At 61.8% G+C, this 22,102-nt stretch overlaps 1 protein-coding gene across 1 annotated transcript; it reads left to right on the forward strand.

The window, feature by feature from the left end:
- The first annotated feature begins 942 nt into the window (after positions 1-942).
- Positions 943-18,213, forward strand: IQGAP3 (IQ motif containing GTPase activating protein 3). Its single transcript, XM_063357051.1, has 37 exons — positions 943-1,024; positions 1,833-1,989; positions 2,333-2,410; positions 2,581-2,657; positions 2,827-2,894; positions 3,139-3,252; positions 4,094-4,272; positions 4,593-4,680; positions 5,364-5,527; positions 5,721-5,808; positions 5,956-6,119; positions 6,271-6,431; positions 6,637-6,761; positions 6,952-7,115; positions 7,689-7,779; positions 7,890-8,057; positions 8,740-8,882; positions 8,963-9,133; positions 9,452-9,535; positions 10,357-10,428; positions 10,980-11,049; positions 11,396-11,604; positions 11,864-12,016; positions 12,124-12,287; positions 12,452-12,676; positions 12,764-12,904; positions 13,413-13,497; positions 13,777-14,009; positions 14,100-14,232; positions 14,548-14,650; positions 14,810-14,954; positions 15,106-15,193; positions 15,906-16,118; positions 16,221-16,384; positions 16,557-16,658; positions 17,380-17,488; positions 17,755-18,213. The coding sequence occupies exons 1-37, from the start codon at positions 960-962 to the stop codon at positions 17,866-17,868; spliced, it is 4,872 nt and encodes a 1,623-aa protein (XP_063213121.1). The 5' UTR covers positions 943-959; the 3' UTR covers positions 17,869-18,213.
- Positions 18,214-22,102: the final 3,889 nt, after the last annotated feature.

A 22,102-nucleotide genomic window follows, 5' to 3' on the forward strand; every position in this document is an offset into this window, starting at 1 on the left:
GGGGCAGGGGGTTTTGGGTAGAGGAGGATGAGAGGGCACAGGCAGGTGTGGGGGTGCCGGGAGGGTGTTGGGGGGCAGGCAGTGGGGTGGGGGGCAGGAGGGTTGGGGTGCAGGTGAGGGAAACAGGTGGGTCTGAGGCTGTCAGATGGGGGGGGCGGTCAGGAGGGTAGGCATTTGGGTGGCTGTGGGGGGCCAGGCAGGTTTGGGGGTGCCGGGGGGGTGTGTCAGGGCAGGGAGATTGGTGTGCAGGGGGTGTTGGGGGGCAGGCAGTGTTGTAGGGGGCAGAAGGATTGGGGTGCAGGTGGGGGGGGGCAGGAGGGTTGGGGGTGCTGGGGGGCATGGGGGACAGGCAGGTCTGGGGGTCCCAGGGGGCATGTGGGGGTCAGGCAGGTCTGGGGGTGCCAGGGGGGTGTGGGGTGTAGGGGGATGTGGGGGAACAGGCAGGTCTGGGGGTGCGGGGGAATGAGGGGAGCAGGAGGGTTGGAGTGCGGGGGGATGTGGGGGGCAGGGGGGTGTGGGGGGGGACAGAGGTCCCTTCCAGCTGGAGGGGACGTGTTTTGGGGAAGGTGGCTGGTGGGGGTGCTGCTGGGGGGAGGGGGGGGCCACCCCGCACCCCTGGGGGCCACCTGCACCAGTGGTGCCGAAGGACCCTGAACCTGCAGCCCTGTCCCCCCTCCCCTGCCTCGTGCTGGCTCTGGGCCCCCCCCCCATGGCAGTTATTTGGGGGGAAAAAAGGGAAATTGGCAACTTCCCTCCAAGCGCCAGAAGGGCCTGGCTGGTGTCACTGTCACCGTCGCTCTCGGTGCCACCCACGCGAGGGCTGGAAAACCCGCCTTTCCTTGGCAAAAACCTGAATCTGCGTGGTGAGGGGGGGGCTTAAAAAAAGCCCCCGTCCCCCGGCATGGCGGGGTGTGACGGCGTGTCCCCCTCACCCAGACGAGCGCCTGACCGCCGAGGAGATGGACGAGCGCCGGAGGCAGAACGTCGCCTACCAGTACCTGTGTCACCTGGAGGAAGCCAAGCGGTGGGGACCCCCTCCAGCTCCCGTCTCGGCGGGGGGGGGAGGAAAGGCGTGCAAACTTTGGGCGGGGGGGGAATAAGGCACAGGGGTCTGGGCGGGGGGAGGCTGCAAGGATTAACGCTGCGAAATCCTGCCGCCTCCTGGCACTTTCTGGCCCTTAAAAGGTGTTTTAGGGGTTGATTTTTTTTTTTGGGGGGGGAGGGCGGGGGGGGTGTGCTGGGATGTGCTGCTAAACCCTGCAGCAAAGGGGTGTGGAGGGGCGACCGCTCTCCCTGCTGTGGGGGGGATTTATGGGGATGGGAGGGGGTCACCTCTCCCTGACATGGGGGGGGATTTATGGGGATGGGGGGGATCACGTCTCCCTGACATGGGGGGGAATCTATGGGGATGGGGGAGTCACCTGTCCCTGACATGGGGGGGATTTATGGGGGGGGGGAGTCACCTCTCCCTGCCATGGGGGGGATTTATGGGCTTGGGGGGGGGATATGACCTGTCCCTGCCTTGGGGGGGATTTATGGGGTTGGGGTGGGGATATGTCCTCTAACTGCCATGGGGGGGATTTATGGGGATGGGGGGGGAGTATAACCTCTCACTGCCATGGGGGGGGTGGGGTGGGGAGTGTCACCTGTCCCTGCCATGGGGGGGCAGAATTTATGGGAATGGGGGGGATGACGTCTCCCTGCCATGGGGGTAACACATGGGGATTCGGGGGGGTATCTCCTTTGGGTGCCCCTTTCCCCCTGCGGAAGGGTTCTGGGTAGGGGAGGTAGCGGGGGGGGGTGCCCAACGCGCCCCCGTCTCGCCCTGCCAGCTGGATGGAGGGCTGCCTGAGCGAGGAGCTGCCCCCCCCCACGGAGCTGGAGGAGAACCTGCGCAACGGGGTGCTCCTGGCCAAGCTGGGCCACTGCTTCGCCCCCGCCGTGGTCCCCCTGAAGAAGATCTACGACCGCCAGCAGACGCGGTACAAGGTACGGCTGTGGTGCTGGGGGAGGGGGAGTTGGGGGGGGTGTCTGTTCCTCAGGGCGCGCCCCAAAACTCGCAGGGACCTTTCCCAGCGCTGGTGAACGCGAAGTCTGGGGGAGAGGGGGACGGGGCGGGGGGGGCGATGCTGATCGCAATCGTTAAGGGATGGTTTAATAGAGCGGGGCTGCAAATGGGGGCTGCCCCGGGGCGGGGGTCATGGGTTTTTGCCTCTGTCTTTAACCTCGTGCCCTGGCTGGGGGGGGGTTGGGGGTGGGTTCTGGGGGAGAGGGGGACCCCAGGGATGGGAGACGGTGGGGTTCGGCCTCACCCCGGCTTCTTCTCTTCCAGGCAGCCGGCCTTCACTTTCGGCACACGGATAACATCAACCACTGGCGCGACGCCATGAGCCACGTGGGGCTTCCCTCGGTAACGTCCCACGTCCTCCCCTCCTCTGCTCGGGGCCGAGGGACACTTGGGGCTGCATGCCACCAGCTCGGCTGGCATCACAGGGGGGCTTTGTCTCTGTCCCCCCGCCCTGGGGCACCGTCCTCCCCATGGACCGTCTCCACCTGAGCCGTCTCTTCTCTTGCCGGCAGATCTTCCACCCGGAGACCACCGACATCTACGACAAGAAGAACATGCCCCGCGTCATCTACTGCATCCACGCGCTCAGGTGGGGGTCCCTGGTCCCACCCCGGGGCCAAAACTGTTGTGGCTTGTGTTTGTGGCCGCAAGCCCTTTGGTGGCGTCACCCCAGGGGTGGGGTGATGGCCCGGGGTATTGCAGAAGAATCGGGAGGGAGAAGCCACAGCGTCATGGCATGTGTCTGCTTCGTCTTTCAGCTTGTACCTCTTCAAGCTGGGGCTGGCTCCTCAGATCCAGGACTTGTACGGGAAAGTGGACTTCACGGGTACGGCACCGGGCGGGGGGAAACGGGGGGTTGCGAGGTAGGGGGGGGGTTTGCCAGCTCCGACCCCTGCGGTGGGAAGGATGTGGGGAGCGAAGACCTTGGGCAAGCTTTTCCAAAGCCTCCTCAGTGATGCTGACCCCGGCGTGGGGGTTTTCCGCACCCCTCGGGTTGGGAGCTCTGCTGGTTGGCCCCACTCCGGCGCTGGGCGCCGGTGGTGAGCGGTGAATCCTCTGCTCCGCTCCAGAGGAGGAGATCAACAACATGAAGCGGGAGCTGGAGAAGTACGGCCTGCAGCTGCCTGCCTTCAGCAAGATCGGGGGCATCTTGGCCAACGAGCTCTCGGTGGACGAAGCAGCAGGTAATGGGCGCCCATGGGGGGAGCGGCGCAGTGCGTCGGCCTGTGGCGAGAGCTTGGGTCAGCTCCCAAAAGTCAAATCTGGGGCCAGCAAACGGGGAGATTGGAGCCGGGCTGGAGGAGGCCCCGGAGCTGCTGGGAGGGCTGGAGCCCCTCTGCTGGGAGGACAGGCTGAGAGAGCTGGGGGGGGTCAGCCTGGAGAAGAGAAGGCTCTGCGGAGACCTTGGAGCCCCTTCCAGTCCCTCAAAGGGCTCCGGGAAAGCTGGGGAGGGACTCTGGAGCAGGGAGGGGAGCCACGGGACGTTGGGAATGGGTTGAAACCAAAAGAGGGGAGATTGAGATGAGATGTGGGGAAGAAATTCCTTCTTCCGAGGGCGGTGAGCCCCTGGCGCAGGTTGCCCAGAGAAGCTGTGGCTGCCCCATCCCTGGAGGGGTTCAAGGCCAGGTTGGACGGGGCTTGGAGCCACCTGGGCTGGTGGGAGGTGTCCCTGCCCAGGGCAGGGGGTGGGACGGGATGGTCTTCCAGGTCCCTTCCCACCCAAACCATTCTGTGACTCTGAGATGCACTGGAGGCACCTGGCTGCTCTCTCTCAGCCCCGTGCGTGGCCACAGGAGCTGGCACAGCCCCTTCCCAGCCATCAGCACCCGGGTTTTGGATCAACTGGGCTTGCTGGAGACATGGGGGCTTCCCGGACACTGGAGACTGCAGCCAGCTCTTTGAGCAGGGGGGTTCCCACCACTGAGCATGGCGTGGCTGGTCCCACCACACACAGCGATGTAGCGGATGGTCCACCGCAGCCCTCCGTGTCCCATCTCACCTCCCTCCTTCCCGCTTTGCCTCCAGTCCATGCCGCGGTGCTGGCCATCAACGAAGCAGTGGATCGGGGGGTGGTGGCCCAGACCATGGTGGCCCTCCACAACCCCAACGCGATGCTCCTCGACCTGCGTGAGGCTCTGGCGGGTGCCTACCAGGAGGTGCTCCACCGGGCGAAGCTGGAGAAGGGCAGCAATGCCAGGAACAGGGTGAGGAGGGCACTGAGGGGGCCTGGGGGGGGCTGGGAGAGGATCAGCCCCTTAGCTGGTGTGCTGGTGGGTGCTTCCAGCTGGAGGGGTCCCTCTGGGTCAGAGACCGTCCCCAGGCTTGGGGGGTAAAACACAGTCCAGGAGCCCTTGTGCTGGTCATAAGATGGGGGGGATGTGGTGGGGAAATGATTCCTCTTTGGGGACTGGTTGACCCCGGGCTTGGGGTTGGGAAATGAGCCCAGGCATTGGCAGGGGCCCCCCCCTGTGTGCTGCTGGGGTGAGGTTGGCTGGAAAGCTCAGAGTGGGGAGTCCCATTCCAGTGTCTGCAGGTGATCCCCGAGGGAGAGGACATCTACGACCAGTGTCTGACCCAGGCTGAAATCCAAGGGAACATCAACAAAGCGAATGGTGAGCAAAGCTGCGGCTTCCCACCTGGGGGGAGTTAGATGAGATGTGGGGAAGAAATTCTTGGCTGTGAGGGGGGTGAGCCCCTGGCCCAGGTTGCCCAGAGAAGCTGTGGCTGCCCCATCCCTGGAGGGGTTCAAGGCCAGGTTGGATGGCTTGGAGCCACCTGGGCTGGTGGGAGGTGTCCCTGCCCATGAGCTTATCAGTGGGACCGTGGTACCCCAGGCCAGCGGGGGGATCCTGCCTAGGGTGGTGGGTGCGGCAGAAAGGGGCTGTGTCTGCTCAGGCCAGCTTCAGAGCCAGTGAGGAGCCGGGCTGGGTGTGCATTTCCAAGGAGAAATTAAACTTATTGGCATGCAGGCTTCAGCTGTAGGTCCCGTTGCTCCCCGGGGCCGTGGGATGATTTACCTGCTCACAAGAGGTAACGGGCACAAGCTTGACCATAGGACGTTCCACCTAAACATGAGAAGGAACTTTCCTTTGAGGGTGGCAGAGCCCTGGCACAGGCTGCCCAGAGAGGTGGTGGAGTCTCCATCTCTGGAGACATTCCAAACCCGCCTGGGCGCGTTCCTGTGCCACCTGCTCTGGGTGACCCTGCTCTGGCAGGGGTTTGCACTAGATGATCTCCAGAGGGCCCTTCCAACCCTACCGTTCTGTGATTCCCTGGGGGCTGGTCTCTCTCCTAGTGCACGGGGCTCTAGAGGAGGTGGACGATGCTCTGGAGAGCCAGGACGCTCCGGCGCTGTACCGCGCGCTGCAGGACCCCGTCCTGGCCCTGCGCTGCCTCCAGCGGGACAACCTCCACCGCTACTTGGAGCAGCTCAGCATGGACCGGGAGCAGAAGGCGCTGGTAGGGGCTGGCAGGAGCCTGTGGGTGCAGGGCACCCATGCTGGGGTGGCACCCCAGGACTGCAGGGGTCCCCAGGAGGGTCCCCCCCCTCCTTGGGCAGGGGTTTGTTCTGCAGATCAGCAGCTTTCGGCAAGGAGTCTGAGCGTGGCTGGTCTGGCGTGAGACCAGAAGCCCCTCTTTCTGCCCGCTGCAGGAGCTGGGCTACGTGGACCTGCTGGAGCCGGAGGAGGTGGAGGCGGGGATCCTCGCGGCGAACAAGAAGGGCGAGGAGGAGCGAGCCAGTGAGTGGCCGGGCTGGACACCGGGGCTTGCGGCAGGTTTTGCTGCCTGGTACTGCTGCCTGGTGGCCCTGCTGGCTGCCTGGCCAAGTGCCCCAGGGGAGGGACATGGGGCACGGCCGCCTCTTGCAAGCCTGCTCTCTCCCTCAGTGCTGGGGGCCGTCAGCCGGATCAACGCGGCCATCCGTCGAGGGATGCCAGCCGAAACATTGGAAGCGCTGATGGACCCGGCAGCGCAGCTGCCCGCCGTGTACCCGCTCGCCGCCCCCCTGTACCAGCTCCAGCTGGCCCTGCTGCAGCACCAGCACCCACGGGTGAGGGCTCCCGGGGACGCGCTCGGGGTCCCATCGGCAGCGGGGGCATCGGTGCCTCTGCTGAGGTAGTGGGGGTGCTTCCCCCCCTGCCTCGGGGGGTGTCTGGGGCTGGGCGTAAGGGAGGGTCAGCGTCTCTGCCTGCCCCGTGCAGGGTGAGCTGGTGCAGGAGGAGCTGTTTGTGGCTGTGGAGATGCTTTCGGCCGTGGCGCTGGTTAACCGAGCCTTGGACGCCGGGGATGCCGACGGGCTCTGGAGCAGCCTGGTCAGTCCTGCCCTGGGGCTCGCGGGTGTCGAGGATGGAAATGCGCAGCGGTAAGAAGCTGCTCTCTGTGGTTGGGGTCCACGGTGTGGAGAAATCGCTTGGGGAGGGGGTGGTCAGGGGGCCTGGGCTTCGCTGTGGGCCTGTTTCACCGGCCCCTCTGCCCCATGCCTTGCCTTTTCCCCTCTGGAAAGCCCTCTGTCAGGCACCGATCCTGCTTAAAATGCACCGAGCCATTGCCCTCTGTCTCTCCTGCAGGTATTTTGAGGACTTACTGCAGCTGAAAGGCCAATCTCGGGAAGTGGGAGCCGAGTTCCTGAGCTGGAATGACATTCAGGACAGCGTGACCAACACCAATTCATCCGTGCAAGGCGAAAACGACCGTGAGTCCTGCCTGCGTGGCGTTTGCTCGAGCAGGGGGTTCTGCAAACTTTTCCAGGAGGGAGTTTGCACGGGGAGCCCAGCCCCAATGAGACACTAGAGAACCTCGCGTCACCCTGGGCTGCGACTCCACCGGGTGCCTGGAGCATCGGGGCGGGGGGCTGAACCGTGTGTCCCTTCTCTCCCGTGCAGGCGTCCTCGCTGTGCGGCTGATCAACGAGGCGCTGGCGCAGGTGGACCCCGAGAAGACGCTGGCGGCATTGCTGCTGCCAGCGGCCGCCCTGTCTGACGTCGCCCTCCCGACCGCTCGGCGCTACCATGACGTCCTGGCCCGGGCACGAAGGCTGAAAGCCCAGGTGGGGTGGCATCCCCCCAGCCACGTTGTACCCCCACCCTGGGAGTATGGCTACCTACCCTTGGCAGCGTGGCATCCCCCTGGCCATGTCGTACTGCTCCTTGGCAGTGTGGCATTCCCCCCTGGCAGCATGGCACCCCCCTTGTCCCTGCAGTACCCTCTCTTGGTGGCATGGCATCCCCCCCCAGCCATGCAGAACCCCCCTTGTTGTGTGGCATCCCCCCTGGCCATATGGTACCCCCACCCTGGGAGCATGGCTACACACCCCTGGGAGCATGGCATCCCCCTGGCCATGTCGTACCCACCCTTGGCAGTGTGGCATTCCCCCCTGTCCATGCAGTACCCTCCCTTGGTGGCGTGGCATCCCCCCCGACCGTGTAGAACCCCCCCTGGTTGTGCGGCATCCCCCGTGTCCATGCAGTACGCTCCCTTAGTGGCGTGGCATCCCCCTGGCAGCCTGGCACCCTGCAAAGCAGAAGGTGCTTGAGGGGGGCTGTAGTGCAAGACGAGCATGGCTGAAGCTCTTCTGGGGGGCTGCACAGCTTGCTAAACCCCGTCTCCCCCCATCTTGTAGGCCACAGAGGATGATGGAGCTGTGCTTTGGTGGGAGGAGATCCAGGAAGGGGTCTGCAGGGCCAACCAGGACACAGTGGCAGCCAGGAGGAGTGAGTGCTTGCCCCACTGTGGGTGCTGGTCCCCCCCACCCCTGGCCAGGGCGCTGCTAGTGGGGGGGGAGGCGAGAAGGGGCTGATGTGAGCCCCCTCTGCTCCCGCAGTGGCTCTGGGCACCGCTGCCATCAACCAGGCCATCAAGGAGGGGAAGGCGACGCAGACGTTACGGGTGCTGCACAACCCCGACGTGGCCCTGTGCGGCGTGGTGAGCGCCTGCGCCGCGGCGTACCAGGAGCAGCTTGCGGCTGTGATGGCCACCAAGAGACAAGCAGGTAAAAGGCGGGGGGGCTCCAGGAAAGCTGGGCAGGGACTGACTCTGGAGCAGGGAGGGGAGCCACGGGACGTTGGGAATGGGTTGAAACCAAAAGAGGGGAGATTGAGATGAGATGTGGGGAAGGAATTCCTTCTTCCGAGGGCGGTGAGCCCCTGGCGCAGGTTGCCCAGAGAAGCTGTGGCTGCCCCATCCCTGGAGGGGTTCAAGGCCAGGTTGGACGGGGCTTGGAGCCACCTGGGCTGGTGGGAGGTGTCCCTGCCCAGGGCAGGGGGTGGGACAGGATGGTCTTTACGGTCCCTTCCCACCCAAACCATTCTGTGACTCTGAGATGCACTGGAGGCACCTTGGCTGCTCTCCGTCAGCCCCGTGCGTGGCCGCAGGAGCTGGCACAGCCCCTTCCCAGCCATCAGCACCCGGGTTTTGGATCAATTGCGCTCGCTGGAGAGACACGGGGGCTTCCCGGGCACTGGAGACTGCAGCCAGCTCTTTGAGCAGGGGGGGTTCCCACCATTACTAGGATTCTATGACGTGCTCTGAGGATCCTAGGATTCTACAAAAAGCCTGGGGGGCTGCAAAACCTTCCCCCCCAGGAGCCTGGGGTGCACCCCTGCCCGAGCCATGTCAGGGGGAGAAGCATCCCCCAGCGCCCCCCAGGACGCCCTCTCTATCTCGGCGTGCAGGGAACGCGAAGCCGTGCTGGATCCAGCACAAGCTGCCGGATGGTGCCGAGTTCTACCTGAGCCTGCAGACCTTCGAGGGCAGCTGGCAGCGCCCGCGCGACGGCGGCCTCAACACCACGCACCTGAGCCGGGAGGAGATCCAGGTTACGGGGAGGATGGGGCTGGGGCGGGGGGGGCGCTTGTGGCATTGCCGGGGCTGAGCCGGTGCGTCGTGTCCCCGCAGTCGGTCATCACCCGAGTGACCGCGGCGCACGACCGGGAGCGCCTGTGGGTGTCCAACGTTGCCTTCGTGGTGAGGCTGCAGGCTCGGCTGCGGGGCTGGCTGGTCCGTCGGGAATTCGCGGCGCGGCGGCATGTCCTGCGGGAGCAGTGGCCGGCTGCCATCAGGATCCAGGTGACAGACCCAGAATCCGTGTCTCCTCTGCGGGAGGGGGTGGGATGCAAACCACAGGGGGATGCAAACCACGAGGGGGATGCTCGCAGCATCTTCCAGGGAGCACCGGTGCTTGCTGCTCCATACGTTTAATAGCCAGGACTCACCCAAGGTGCTGCAGAAGATATTTTGGGGCTTGTTTTTCTCGTAGCAGCCGCTTTAGGTGCTCGTTTCCTCTCTTTTTTTCACCGTGCTGTTATCATCTCTTCTTGTGCGCTCTCTAAAAAACCAACCAGACGCCACAGATGGTGGTAGCTGGTTGTCTTTTCTCCCGGCCAGGCTTGTTGGAGAGGGTACAAGCAGCGCAGAGCTTACCAGGAGAGGCTGCGCTACCTGCACGCCAACGCAGACGCTGCCGTAAAGGTTTGGAAAACTCTTCCTTCACCCTTTGCTCCTGCCTTGGGCATGGCCACCGGCTTGCTCGGCAACGAGCGTGGCATTTCCCTGCACGTCCCAGTAGCCGGGAGGAAAGTATTGAAAGAAAAAAGGTGACACTCCCACCCCCACACCTCGGTAGAGTTTGGGAAAACTGGGAACGGGCGATTTGTGCTTCTGTTCATCCCTTTGCCCCCATCCCCAGCCAGCAGCGCTTCAAATGACGCCCAGCCTGTTCACACCGTCTCCTCCCAAGCTCTGCCCGTTGGGTTTTGTTTTATGGCAACGGGGAGAAAATCGACACTCAGGACACAGGCAGCGTACCACGGCTCCAAAACTACAGTCGTGCGAGCGTGCGCTTGTTTTACTGCTTTAATATGGTCTCCTCTTGCCTCACCATCTTTTTTTTTTTTTTTTTTTTTTCTCCACTAACTCGGTTTGTACGGGCAACCCTACATGCACGTGTCTCCATTTTTAAGGCTGGACTGCAGGCTCAGTAAGGGACGTGGATTTGCCTGTTGCATAAATCAGCCTGATCGTGACTTCTTAATGAGTTAAATAGCGCTGCGTGAGCTTGTTCGGTTCCGCTGAAATCAGGGTGACCGGAGCTAAGCTGAACGCCCAGTAAAGAGGCAGCCGGGGGAGAATACGGACCAGGGCAAGGCTGGGCATGGGGGAGATTGGGGCTGGGGGAGGATGATTTTGGGCTGATGTCTTGCAAAAATCCCCGTGGTTCTCCCTGTTTTCCACCCACTTGCTTCGGCCAAGTGAGTCCTGCCAGTATCCAACCGCTTGACCATCTCCCCCAGATCCAGGCAGGCGTGAGGATGTGGCAGGCGCGGAGAAAGTACCAGGAGAGGCTGCGCTACTTCAGGAAGAACGTGAGTGACGGGACGGGGGAGCAAAACGGCTCCTGGGAGCGCATCACCGTGAGCGGGGACGGGAGGGGACGATCCTGAGCGTGCGGAGGGAGCTCTGCCCCCGCGTGCTTGTGGAGCAGCTGGAGGGAGAAATCGGGGCATCCTTGCAAGGGGAAGGAAAAGCTGCCCGATGGGTCTGGAAGCCAAACTCTCAGGCTCTGTGAAGTGCGAGGAAGAGGGGAAAAAAACCCCAAAGCACTCCAGTCCCATCAAAAACCAACAAGGGCTTCAAGGTGGCCATTAGAGAGGAAGGAAATCTGGGGGGGAAAGGGGTGTATGGGCTGCGGGAAGCAAAGCCGCGCCTCTGGAGTTGCTGCGGCATGGGAAATCCGGCAAGCGGAGGGGAAACCACCATGGAGGAGGGTGAAATCCTGACATCCCTCTCCTGGATTGTGGAGACCCTCATCCCGGGCATCGGCAGATTCCCGGCGGTGGGAGCAGGCCAGCTCTCCCCGCGTTGTTCCAGGGTCGCTGTGGGGAAACATCCCCCACCCCCTTGTTTGTCTTGGCAGATTAAAGCTGTAATTAAAATCCAGGCTTTCGTGCGAGCTAACAAGGCCCGTGGGGATTACAGGATGCTGGGTAAGTGCCTGCTTGTCTCTGCTCCGAAGTGGTTATAATTAATTGGGAAGGCGACCCAGCCTCCTCCCTCGTTGGCCCTGCGTGGGGGGGAGGCGGTGGCAGGCTGGCCACCAGCGTCCCCATGGCAAGCACAGGAGTGGGAGAGGCTTGGTGGCCCCTTGGCGTCCCCGGGGAGGTGTTGCAGAGCACGGCACCGTCTTGTCCTGTGCCCCGGTGCCGCAAGAAGATGCTTTTTTGGGGAGGAGGATGGGGGGTGTCTTGGCGAGATGCTGGGGGCCCGCGGCGGGGATGGTGGCCGCTCAGCCTTCCCCACGAGCGTTCATGGCGGGGCCGTACCTTGCTGCAGTCCACGCCAGGAACCCACCGCTGAGCATCGTCCGGCGCTTCATCCACTTGCTGGAGCAGAGCCAGCAGGACTTCTGGGAGGAGTCGGAGGTGCTGCGGCTGCAGGAGGAGGTGGTGAAGAGGATCCGCGCCAGCCGGCAGCTGGAGAGTGACCTGGACCTCATGGACATCAAGATCGGGCTGCTGGTCAAGAACAGGATCACGCTGCAGGTGGGGAGCGTGGTGGTGGTGGGCGGACCCCGTCCGCCTCGTGTGGCTCTACCGTGGTGCCCCAGCCTGTTCGGCCAGCACAGAGCTGGTCCTGCCCTCCTTGGCAGCATGGCTCGAGCAGAACTTCTCTCCGCTTGGCTTTTGAAAGGGTTGGAGAGCATTGAGGTGCCTCTGACTCCCTTTCCCCAGAAGCTGGGCTGAACGGCGGAGCTTGCCGGCAGTCCCCAGCGCTTCTCTCTCCTTGCCTGCACGGCTCCAGGAGGTGGTGTCCCACTGCAAGAAGCTGACCAAGAAGAACAAGGAGCAGCTCTCTGAGATGATGTCCATAGACAAGCAGAAGGGGCTCAAGTCGCTCAGCAAGGAGAAGCGGCAGAAGCTGGAGGCCTACCAGCATCTCTTCTACCTGCTGCAGGTGGGGCTTTGCTGTGTCTGCCACAGCTGGGGGAGCAGCGCGGTGACCCTGCCACCCCCACCCGCCCACGCCACTCGGGGTTAGCTTGGTGTTCCTCATCCCTGCAGACCCAGCCTGTGTACTTGGCCAGGCTGATCTTCCAGATGCCCCAGAACAAGTCCACCAAGTTCATGGAGTCGGTGATCTTTACACTTTACAACTATGCGTCCAACCCACGGGAGGCTTACCTGCTGCTCCAGCTCTTCAAAGCAGCGCTGCAGGAGGAGATCAGGTGGGTGGCCGTGGGTGCCCCAGTTTGGGGGAAGGTCTAGGAAAAGGCTCGACCAGAACCACCAACTTGGATGCACCTGTCTCCCCTGGCTGCTGTGTCCTGTGTCGGAGAACAAACACACTAGTCCATCCCCGTCATCCCATCCATCCTGTCTCTCTGCCCAGGTCCAAGGTGGATCACGTCCATGATATCCTGACGGGGAACGCCACGGTGATCCGGCTGGTGGTCAGCTTCTACCGCAACGCCCGCGGGCAGAATGCCCTGCGGCAGATCCTGGGTGGCCCCGTGCAGGAGGTCCTGCAGGACAAGACCCTCAGCATCCGCACCAACCCTGTGGACATCTACAAGGCATGGATCAACCAGACCGAGTCACAGAGCGGGCAGAAAAGGTCAGGCCCTGGGCAAGGAGGCTCAGCCCAACCACCAGGGTGACAGGCACTGGGATGGTGATGGGGGACCTTGTCTTCCATCTGCAGCAAGCTCCCGTACGAGGTCAGCCCTGAGCAGGCTCTCAGCCACCCTGAGGTCCAAAGGCGGCTGGATATTTCTGTCCGCAACCTCCTCATGATGACGGACAAGTTCGTCTCTGCCATCACCTCTTCCGTAGACAAGATCCCGTACGTATCTGGGTGGTTTGTGTGCGCACCCCTGCAGCGCTGTTGGTTTGAAGGTGGCTTCAGCCAGGCCTTAGAAAGGGAGGTTGGGTGATGGGAGCTGCTGCAGGACTGAGTTACTGCACTGTCACCAAGGGGAAACCCAAAGATCGGTGGGCGCCTCTGCTTCGGCTCCTCCAGCAATGCCCCCTGGCTGGGGGGGGGGGTGGCTCCTCTTGTCACTCCACTTCTGAGTGCTTTACTGCTGGTGTTGAGGTGTCTGCAAGGAAGAAGCTGAGCTTTGTGGTAATCTTGGAGGATGAAGGCTTCCTCTGGGGATGTCTGGGCTGGCGGCGGGGTGTGGGAGGGAGCTGAGCCATGCTTTGGTCGCCAGCCTCTCCCATGGGCTCCTCCATCACTCCAAGGCTGGGGGCTTAATGCTTCTTGGGTGATGGGTAGTAGGGAGGGGGCAGGGTGGCCAAGCCTGGTGCTGCCCCACATACTAATGGACCTCTTCCTGCACTCTCCTCAGCTATGGGATGCGTTATGTGGCCAAAATCCTGAGGACATCCTTGGCTGAGAAATTCCCCAGGGCCTCGGTGGAGGAGATTGACAAGGTACCATGGGGCTGGGGGTCTCTGTGGCTTGGTGGTGTTCAACTGTGTGAGCAAGGGAAGGGCCAGTATCCCTCCTCAGAAGGTCAAGCCCTCTTGGCTTAAAAAAGCCTTCAAGTCAACATTTTCCTTGAGCCACCAAGGAAATGCCAGTGGTTGGGCTCTTCTCTGTGCTGCTGTCCCCTCTGGGAGGGTCCCACCAGGACAAAACACCCTTCCCTGATGAGCTACCACCTCCTGGGGCACCAGCCTGCATGCTCCCTAGCCGGTCTTGTGCCCTAGACTGTGGGGAACCTGCTCTACTACCGCTTCATGAACCCGGCGGTGGTGGCCCCCGACGGCTTTGACATCGTAGACATCTCGGCTGGGGTGAGCCTGCATCCCGACCACCGCCGCAACCTGGGCTCCATTGCCAAAGTGCTGCAGCACGCGGCTGCCCACAAGGCCTTTGATGGGGAGAACGCGCACCTCTGCGGGGTGAACCGGTACCTGGAGGACACCCACAAGAAGTTCAGGTGGGCACCGGGGATGGCATTGGGGTGGGAGGGCAACTACGAGCTGGTGGCAAGGTTTTTGGAGCTGACCAAAGAGGTCCTTCTCTGCAGGAGGTTCATCTCTGCTGCTTGCTGTGTCCCTGAGCCGGAAGAGAGGTTTAACATGGACGAGTACTCGGAGATGGTGGCAGTGGCCAAACCAGTCATCTACATCACGGTGGGGGAGCTCGTCGACACGCACAAAGTAAGAGCGTAAAACTCATCCCCAAACAAGCAGGCTCCACTTCTCCTCCCACCTCCTGGGCTTTCTGCTGGGTTTCATCACACTCCGCTCTGTCCCACCACCAGCAGAGCTCCTCCTGGCCTTGGTCTTTTGCCTTTTTAAGCAAGGAAATAATGCAGATTCTGCAGGTTCTCTGCTGCTTGTCCTGCCCTGAACCTCATAGCTCTGCAGTCCCCTCTCGGCTGCAAAGGCCACCGCATTGTTCCCAACTGGCCTCTGCTCCCTGTTTCTTTGTGTGTCCCTTTGCCACTGACTCTCCTCCCTTGCACCGTCCAGCTCCTGCTTGAGCACCAGGACTCCATTGCGCCGGACCACGGAGACCCCCTGCACGAGCTTCTGGAAGACCTTGAGGAGCTTCCTACGGTCCAGTCCCTTGTCGGTAGGTAGAGCTCTGGGGCCCACCACCCACCCCGGCAGGAGGAGGGTGGAGATCAGGATGGTTTCCTTGCATGAAGCTCTAGCTGGATCGCTTTGGGCATGGGGAAGCCAGCTCTCCTGATCCCCCCCATGGCTACTTGGGCTTTCTCTGCCCTCGCAGGGGAGAGCGTGGCCAGCCCGGTGGACGGCAGCGCCGAGCAGGCGCTCTCCCAGCTCAGCAAAATGGAGATGTCCCTCACCCTCACCAGCAAGCTGGTCCCAGCAGCCAGCAGTGAGGAGAGTGATGCGAGGAGCTTGCTGCTGAGGTGAGGATGGGCTTTGGGGGAGCTTCCTGGGGGTTGGGGTGTGCCAGCTGGGATGGTCAAGGGGGGCAAGAAACCCTTGGGAGGCTGCTGTGGTGGAGGAGGGTGGTGGGTGGTCCGCAGCGGACGCCTGAGCTCTCCCTCTGGTCTCTAGCACCAAGCAGATGCTGGTGGACATCATCCAGTCCCAGCCTGGAGATTCCCTTACAGAAATCCTGTGGACACAGGCCTCGGAGCATGAGGTGGGATGCATGAGGTGGCTGCTGGGGATGAACTAAAAAAATCCTCGGGCAAGTGTCAAACAAGCCCTCAGCTAAAAGCTGCCCTGTTCCTCTTGAAGGCTTGGCCATTGCTCTTATGCTCCAGCAGTGGCTGGGCTCCATTTTTCAGAGAAATCACGTATTTTGGGCCAGGAGAGACTCATATCAAAGTGTGTGTGTGAGGGGGGTTTGATTGCTCCATCTCCTCGTGTCCCATTCCAGCCGTGTGCAAGGCTTAAGTCCAGAGGAGGCCCCGGAGGTGATCCAAGGGCTGGAGCCCCTCTGCGGGGAGGACAGGCTGAGAGAGCTGGGGGGGGTCAGCCTGGAGAAGAGAAGGCTCCGCGGAGACCTTGGAGCCCCTTCCAGTCCCTCAAGGGGCTCCGGGAAAGCTGGGGAGGGACTCTGGAGCAGGGAGGGGAGCCACGGGACGTTGGGAATGGGTTGAAACCAAAAGAGGGGAGATTGAGATGAGATGTGGGGAAGAAATTCCTTCTTCCGAGGGCGGTGAGCCCCTGGCCCAGGTTGCCCAGAGAAGCTGTGGCTGCCCCGTCCCTGGAGGGGTTCAAGGCCAGGTTGGACGGGGCTTGGAGCCACCTGGGCTGGTGGGAGGTGGCCCTGCCCAGGGCAGGGGGTGGGACGGGACGGTCTTCAAGGTCCTTTCCAACTCCAACCATTCCATGCTTCTTGTCCCTAGGAAGCGTCCCATGACCACCTCATGCACAGGCGAGCGCTGCGGGACGCCCAGACCCCTGCCAAGCTGAAACGCAACCGCTCCCTGGCTGCTAACAGCCAACTGTCCATGGAGGAGAAGAAGCGCAAGATCATCCGCAACCTGCGGCGCTTGGAGAGCCTGGGGCTGGTGGACTCTGCCCGTCAGTACCAGGAGCTCATCGATGAGCTGGCCAAGGTGGGCTGGGTCGGGAGGTCACCTCTCTAAACCTTCCCTGGTGCTTCGATAAAGCTCAGAATGAGTTATATCGGCTTTCTTGGACGGCTTTGTTTCCTCCAGGACATCCGCAACCAGAGGCGTTACCGGCAGCACCGCAAAGGGGAGCTCCTGAAGCTGAGACAGACCCTGGAGGGCCTCAACGCCAAGACCTTGTTTTACGAGGAGCAAATTGATTATTACAACCAGTACATCAAGACCTGCCTCGACAACCTGGCAGCCAACAAGTATGTTTTCTTACAAAAAAAAAAAAAATTTTTTTTTTAAGAAAATATTTTTTTTTTTTTTTTTAACTGCCATCTGCGTGTGGTGGGTCCTGGAGATGTTGGGGGGGATGGTTCCGAGGGGTTGCGTGTGCCTGGAAGACAGGCTCTGAGCGCGTGGTCCCTTCTCTTCAAGGGTCAGCGGGAAGAACAAGAAGCTGCAGTCGCTGCACTACACGGCGGCCCGGCTGTTCGAGAAGGGGGTGCTGCTGGAGATCGAGGACTTGCCGCTCAGCCAGTACGTAGCCACTGGTCCGTGGGATGAGCTACCGGAGAGCAAAGCTTGGGCGGGTCGGAGGAAAATAGCCTGGGAGGAGGGTGTGTGTGGGCCCACCATCATCACTCTGCGGATGGGGTGAGTTGTTTTGGGTAAGAGGGCTAAAGACCCTCTGCTGGGAGGACAGGCTGAGAGAGCTGGGGGGGGTCAGCCTGGAGAAGAGAAGGCTCCGCGGAGACCTTGGAGCCCCTTCCAGTCCCTCAAGGGGCTCCGGGAAAGCTGGGGAGGGACTTTCTACAAGGACATGGAGTGGTAGGACAAGAGGTAATGACCTCAAACTGGAAGATGGGAGATCTAGGTGAGAAGTGAGGAAGAAATTCCTTCTTCCGAGGGCGGTGAGCCCCTGGCCCAGGGTGCCCAGAGAAGCTGTGGCTGCCCCATCCCTGGAGGGGTTCAAGGCCAGGTTGGACGGGGCTTGGAGCCACCTGGGCTGGTGGGAGGTGGCCCTGCCCAGGGCAGGGGCTGGGACGGGATGGTCTTCCAGGTCCCTTCCCCCCCAGACCATTCTGGAATTCCATGATTACCAGGAGAACATGGGAGAGTTGGGATTTGGAAGGGGGCTTTTGGGCTGTGGGTCTGGCCTCGTGTGTGCCAAGGGGCTGCGCCGGGTGGGTGACCTGCTCCTTGGCTGCATTAAAGCTGTGAAGCCCCTTTTGGTAGCCAGCGGCTCCTTTCCCTTCAGGTTCAGGAACGTGATTTTCGACATCATCCCGTGCGAGGAATCGGGCAGGTTCCAGGTGAAAGCCAAATTCATGGGGATTGACATGGAGCGGTTCCAGCTGCACTACCAGGTTGGGAGCCCATCCTGGGGCTGCCGGGGGGGTGGCTGGTGTCTCCCCACCTGGCTGGTTTTGGGGGGACTTGGAGCCCATGGGGGGACCCCCTGCCCCAAGCTGGGGACAGCTTCACCCAGCGCGTCCCTGCTGCAAACCCAGCTCTGCGCTGGCTCCCCGCTGCCCTGGGGGATGCTGCAGCTGGGTGCTCAGGGTGGGACAGTCGTCCGTCTGTCCGTCCGTCCCCCCCATCCCCAGGCTGGTGACGGCCACCTCTCCCGCAGGACCTGCTGCAGCTGCAATACGAGGGCGTAGCCGTCATGAAGATGTTCGACAAGGCCAAAGTCAACGTCAACCTGCTCATTTTCCTCCTCAACAAGAAGTTCTTCAAGAAGTAACGGGGTTGGGGGGGGAAAGGGGGTTATGGGGGGGTGGGACAGACCTGCCAAAGCGAAGCTTTCCTGCCCCCATCCCGCGTGTTTTGAGCAGCCGCAGCAGCCGGCGCCCGGCTGGGGAGAGCAGCGGGTTCGGAGCTCAGCCTTGGGCAACCCCGAATCGGTGTTGGCTAGAGGCTGGCCAGGAGCCCCCCCGCCCCCCAACCCCTGCGGCTCGCGCAGGCGTGAGCCGGGACCCGACCCTCCCCGCAGGAAGGATGCGGCTGCCGCAGCTTTTGCAGAGCACGTAGCTTCTGGGGGAGAAAAAAAAAAAAAAAAAATTCTCGGGTTTTTTGGTGGGTATTTTGGCTGTTTAGTTCCCGCGTTGCTAACGGCCGGCTGCTGGGGGACGCTACGGATTTCTGGACACTACACAGGTTTTTAGTGATGAAATAAAGGTATATTTTAATATATATATTTTTTTTTTTCTTCCTCCCACTAAACGTGGGGAAGATGATGTCAGAATTAGGTGTCAGGTGATTGTCAAAGATGTCAGAATCGGGCTTTATGTCGGGGTAGGGAGAGAGGGAGAACCCAGAGGCGATAACGGCTCCTGACGACACCCAGGGGCTCTTCTCCGCTCAACCAAGGTGCGATAGGAGAGAATTTTGTTCTTTAAAAATGAGTTTCCCTGCCTGCTCTCCAGCCAGGCTGGGGGCGGAAATAGCGGCTCAGAGCCGCTGCTGTTCCGGGGATGCTGCGGCGGGACCCGAGCGGGGACCTCTCCTCCCATCCGGACCATGTCGCTGCCGGGTGCGGAGCAGCCCCGAGCCCCTGGCTCTGCCAGGCCCGCAGCTGCTCCCTCCCCCGTTGATCTGCTCTGACGCTTAATTATTTTTTAAAGCGCGGCCATGGCTGTTTTTAAGGCACTTTCTCCTCCCCGTAAACGCTTTCTACGGGAGGGACAAGGAGCTGGTGATGGTCCCAAGCCTCTTCCCAGCCCCGTCTCCTTCAGGCGCAGGAGCAGCAGGTCTCCAACCTGCCCCGTAAAGGAGCTTTTTTTTTTTTTGGGGGGGGGGGGGGGGGGGGAGGGGAAGAGACCTGAATGGGAAACTCCATCGCTGCTTCGGTAACCGCCTTGGCAGCTCAGCGCTACCCTGATGTCTTGGCCTCTGTCTTGTCTTCGGAAGGTGACGTTTGTTCGTGAGGTTTTTATGTATTTTTTGGGTTGTTTGTGTTTTTTTTTTTTTTCCTTTCTGTCACTTCAAAGCTGCAACCGCCGCTTACCCCTCGCACCGAGGGTGCCGTGGTCCAGCTGTGCCGTGGTCCAGCTGTGCCACCTCCGCTCATTTACTCTCAATAAATACGGATAAGAAAATACAGAAGTGCTCTGAAGGGTCCTTTCTCCTTAAACCAGCTTCCCCCCCCACCACCACCCCCATCACTCACTGGGTGCTTTCGGGCTCTTGCCTTTTCCTCCGGCACCCTGTTGGGAATCGTCATTCCCTATGGGAATCAGCGCCGCGTTGGCCTTTCCTCCAGCACCCTGTCGGGAATCATCGTTCCCGAGGGGAATCGTCGGGGCCTGGCTGCCTCGAAGCAGGGCTGAGTCAGGCGCTGAGGCATCGACTCAGCTCTTGCAAGGGGAATTTAGGCCACTTTCAGCCGCGCTTAATTCTTAAATAAATACTATGATTACTTCTCCTAAAGCCTATGATTATATCTCTGAAGGAACGAAGCGGGAGCGAGCTGCAGCACTTTTCCAGTTTTAAAATAAACCCGGCCTGCCGTTAACCTGTTGGGTGCCACACCGTCGATGGGGACGTGGTCCCTGGGAGCTGCTGGTGTGTTTTACGCGTTGCCGCTTTTTTTTCTTTCTTCTGGTTACCATATTTCTTGTTTTCCTTCCTCACCTTCAGGGGAGGAACTGTCGCTTCCCCAGCTGTGGCTCGGTGGGGTTTCTTTGCCACCGGCAGCCGTCGGCTTTGCGGGAGCAGCGTTTGACGCCCTGGAACCATTTATTCGGGATATTTTGGGGATGGAGGGTGAGCCTGATGTACGGCTCTGCAGGACGGCGGTCACCCCCAGCTCTCCGATAAGCGGACACCTTGCACGAGGCTCAGCATGGGCTGGAGGGGACTCGGCGTTGCTGTGGAAAAAGGGATTTTTTGACTCCCGGAAAGCTGTGCGATGGTGACCCCGGCTCGGGAATGGGGTGCTGGCTCTGGCCTCCTCCCCACACCTTTTCCAGAAGGGATTTGGAGGGGGAAGTGGAGCCCTGGAGCTGCCGAAGGAGGGATGTCGGGCTGAGCGATTTCCCAAGGCAGCTCCACTAGATGTCAGCGTGAGCTGGGGGAAAGCGGCGGGGCCAGAGGGAGCCCCGGCCCCGGCCGTGGGTGCTGCGGGCACCCTGCAGCATCGGTCCCTGGCGGGCCTGGGGTGCTGGGGCGGGGAAAGCTGGCCATGGGCCGGCAACGGGCGCTGGCAGCCCAGAACCCCCCCCCAGCCTGGGCTGCATCCCCAGCAGCGTGGGCAGGGGGGCGAGGGGGGGGGTTCTGCCCCTCTGCTCCCCTCGGGGGAGACCCCCCTGCAGTGCTGCCTCCAGCTCCGGGGCCTCGGCACAGGAGAGACACGGAGCTGTGGGAGCGGGGCCGGAGGAGGCCCCGGAGATGCTGGGAGGGCTGGAGCCCCTCTGCTGGGAGGACAGGCTGAGAGAGCTGGGGGGGGTCAGCCTGGAGAAGAGAAGGCTCCGCGGAGACCTTGGAGCCCCTTCCAGTCCCTCAAGGGGCTCCGGGAAAGCTGGGGAGGGACTCTGGAGCAGGGAGGGGAGCCACGGGACGTTGGGAATGGGTTGAAACCAAAAGAGGGGAGATTGAGATGAGATGTGGGGAAGAAATTCCTTCTTCCGAGGGCGGTGAGCCCCTGGCGCAGGTTGCCCAGAGAAGCTGTGGCTGCCCCATCCCTGGAGGGGTTCAAGGCCGGGTTGGACGGGGTTGGAGCCACCTGGGCTGGTGGGAGGTGTCCCTGCCCAGGGCAGGGGGTGGGACGGGATGGTCTTTACGGTCCCTTCCCACCCAAACCATTCTGTGATTTTATGATTCTTTGCAGGTACCAGCAGCCTCCTGCCGCGGGGGCCTGGATGTGACCGTGCTGCTGGCCCCCTGGTGTAGCCCAGGCTGGAATGACAGCTTGGTCACACGGATCCCAGGGCGCACAGTCCAAATCTGGGACAAAGGGAGACCGAGGCACCCGGGGACAGGGGCCTGTCCTCGCACACACAGCCCTTGGGCTCTCCTCTGCCCTGTGGGCTTTCCCCAGGGCCCTGGGCTCGCTGGGGCAGTGTGGTGCTTGCCCAGACTGTGACACCAAAGGGGACAGGGAGGAAAGTCAGGTCCTGCCCCAACCTGTTCCTAAAACCGTCCTGAAAGGTGTTATCTGGGGATGGGGAGAAAGGGAGAGATTTGGGCTCCCCCTGTGGCTCGTTGTTTCACCTAATCCAGCACCGGTGGGTCCCATCCAGCACCTTCCAACACCATCCAACGCCATGCAACCGTGCCTCATCCAGCGCCTTGCACCTTCCGGTGTCTTGCGCCCATGCACCGTCCAGCACCATGCACCCATGCACCACCCAGCACCTTGCACCCATGTAACATCCAGTGCCATGCAACCGTGCATCGTCCAGTGCCTTGCACCTACCAGTGTCCTGCACCCATGCACCATCCAGCGCCATGCACCCATGCATTGCCCAATGCCATGCACCCATGCACCACCCAGCACCTTGCACCCATGCCACATCCAGTGCTGTGCACCCATGTAACAGCCAGTGCCATGCAACCGTGCGTTGTCCAGTGCCATGCACCTACCAGTGTCCTGCACCCATGCATAATCCAGCGCCATGCACCCATGCATTGTCCAATGCCATGCACCCATGCACCACCCAGCACCTTGCACCCATGTAACATCCAGTGCCATGCAACCGTGCATCATCCAGCACCTTGCACCTACCAGTGTCCTGCACCCATGCACCATCCAGCGCCATGCAACTGTGCATCGTCCAGCGCCTTGCACCTTCCAGTGTCTTGTCCCCGTGCACCATTCAGTGCCATGCACCCATGTAACGTCCAGTGCTATGCAACCGTGCATCATCCAGCACCTTGCACCCATGCCGCGTCCAGTGCCATGCACCCATGTAACATCCAGTGCCATGCAACCGTGCACCGTCCAGTGCCTTGCACCTACCAGTGTCCTGCAGCCATGC

The sequence above is a fragment of the Chroicocephalus ridibundus genome, chromosome 21, assembly GCF_963924245.1.
Source record: "Chroicocephalus ridibundus chromosome 21, bChrRid1.1, whole genome shotgun sequence".
NCBI lineage: Eukaryota > Metazoa > Chordata > Aves > Charadriiformes > Laridae > Chroicocephalus > Chroicocephalus ridibundus.

What these genes read in the sequence shown, in the direction of transcription:
- IQGAP3 (XM_063357051.1), top strand. Translation starts at nt 960, where the DNA reads ATGGACGAGCGCCGGAGGCAGAACGTCGCCTACCAGTACCTGTGTCAC. An exon ending in GCAGCAATGCCAGGAACAGG is followed by an intron (nt 4,273 to 4,592) that starts GTGAGGAGGGCA and finishes GTCCCATTCCAG; the next exon opens with TGTCTGCAGGTGATCCCCGA. An exon ending in GAACATCAACAAAGCGAATG is followed by an intron (nt 4,681 to 5,363) that starts GTGAGCAAAGCT and finishes TCTCTCTCCTAG; the next exon opens with TGCACGGGGCTCTAGAGGAG.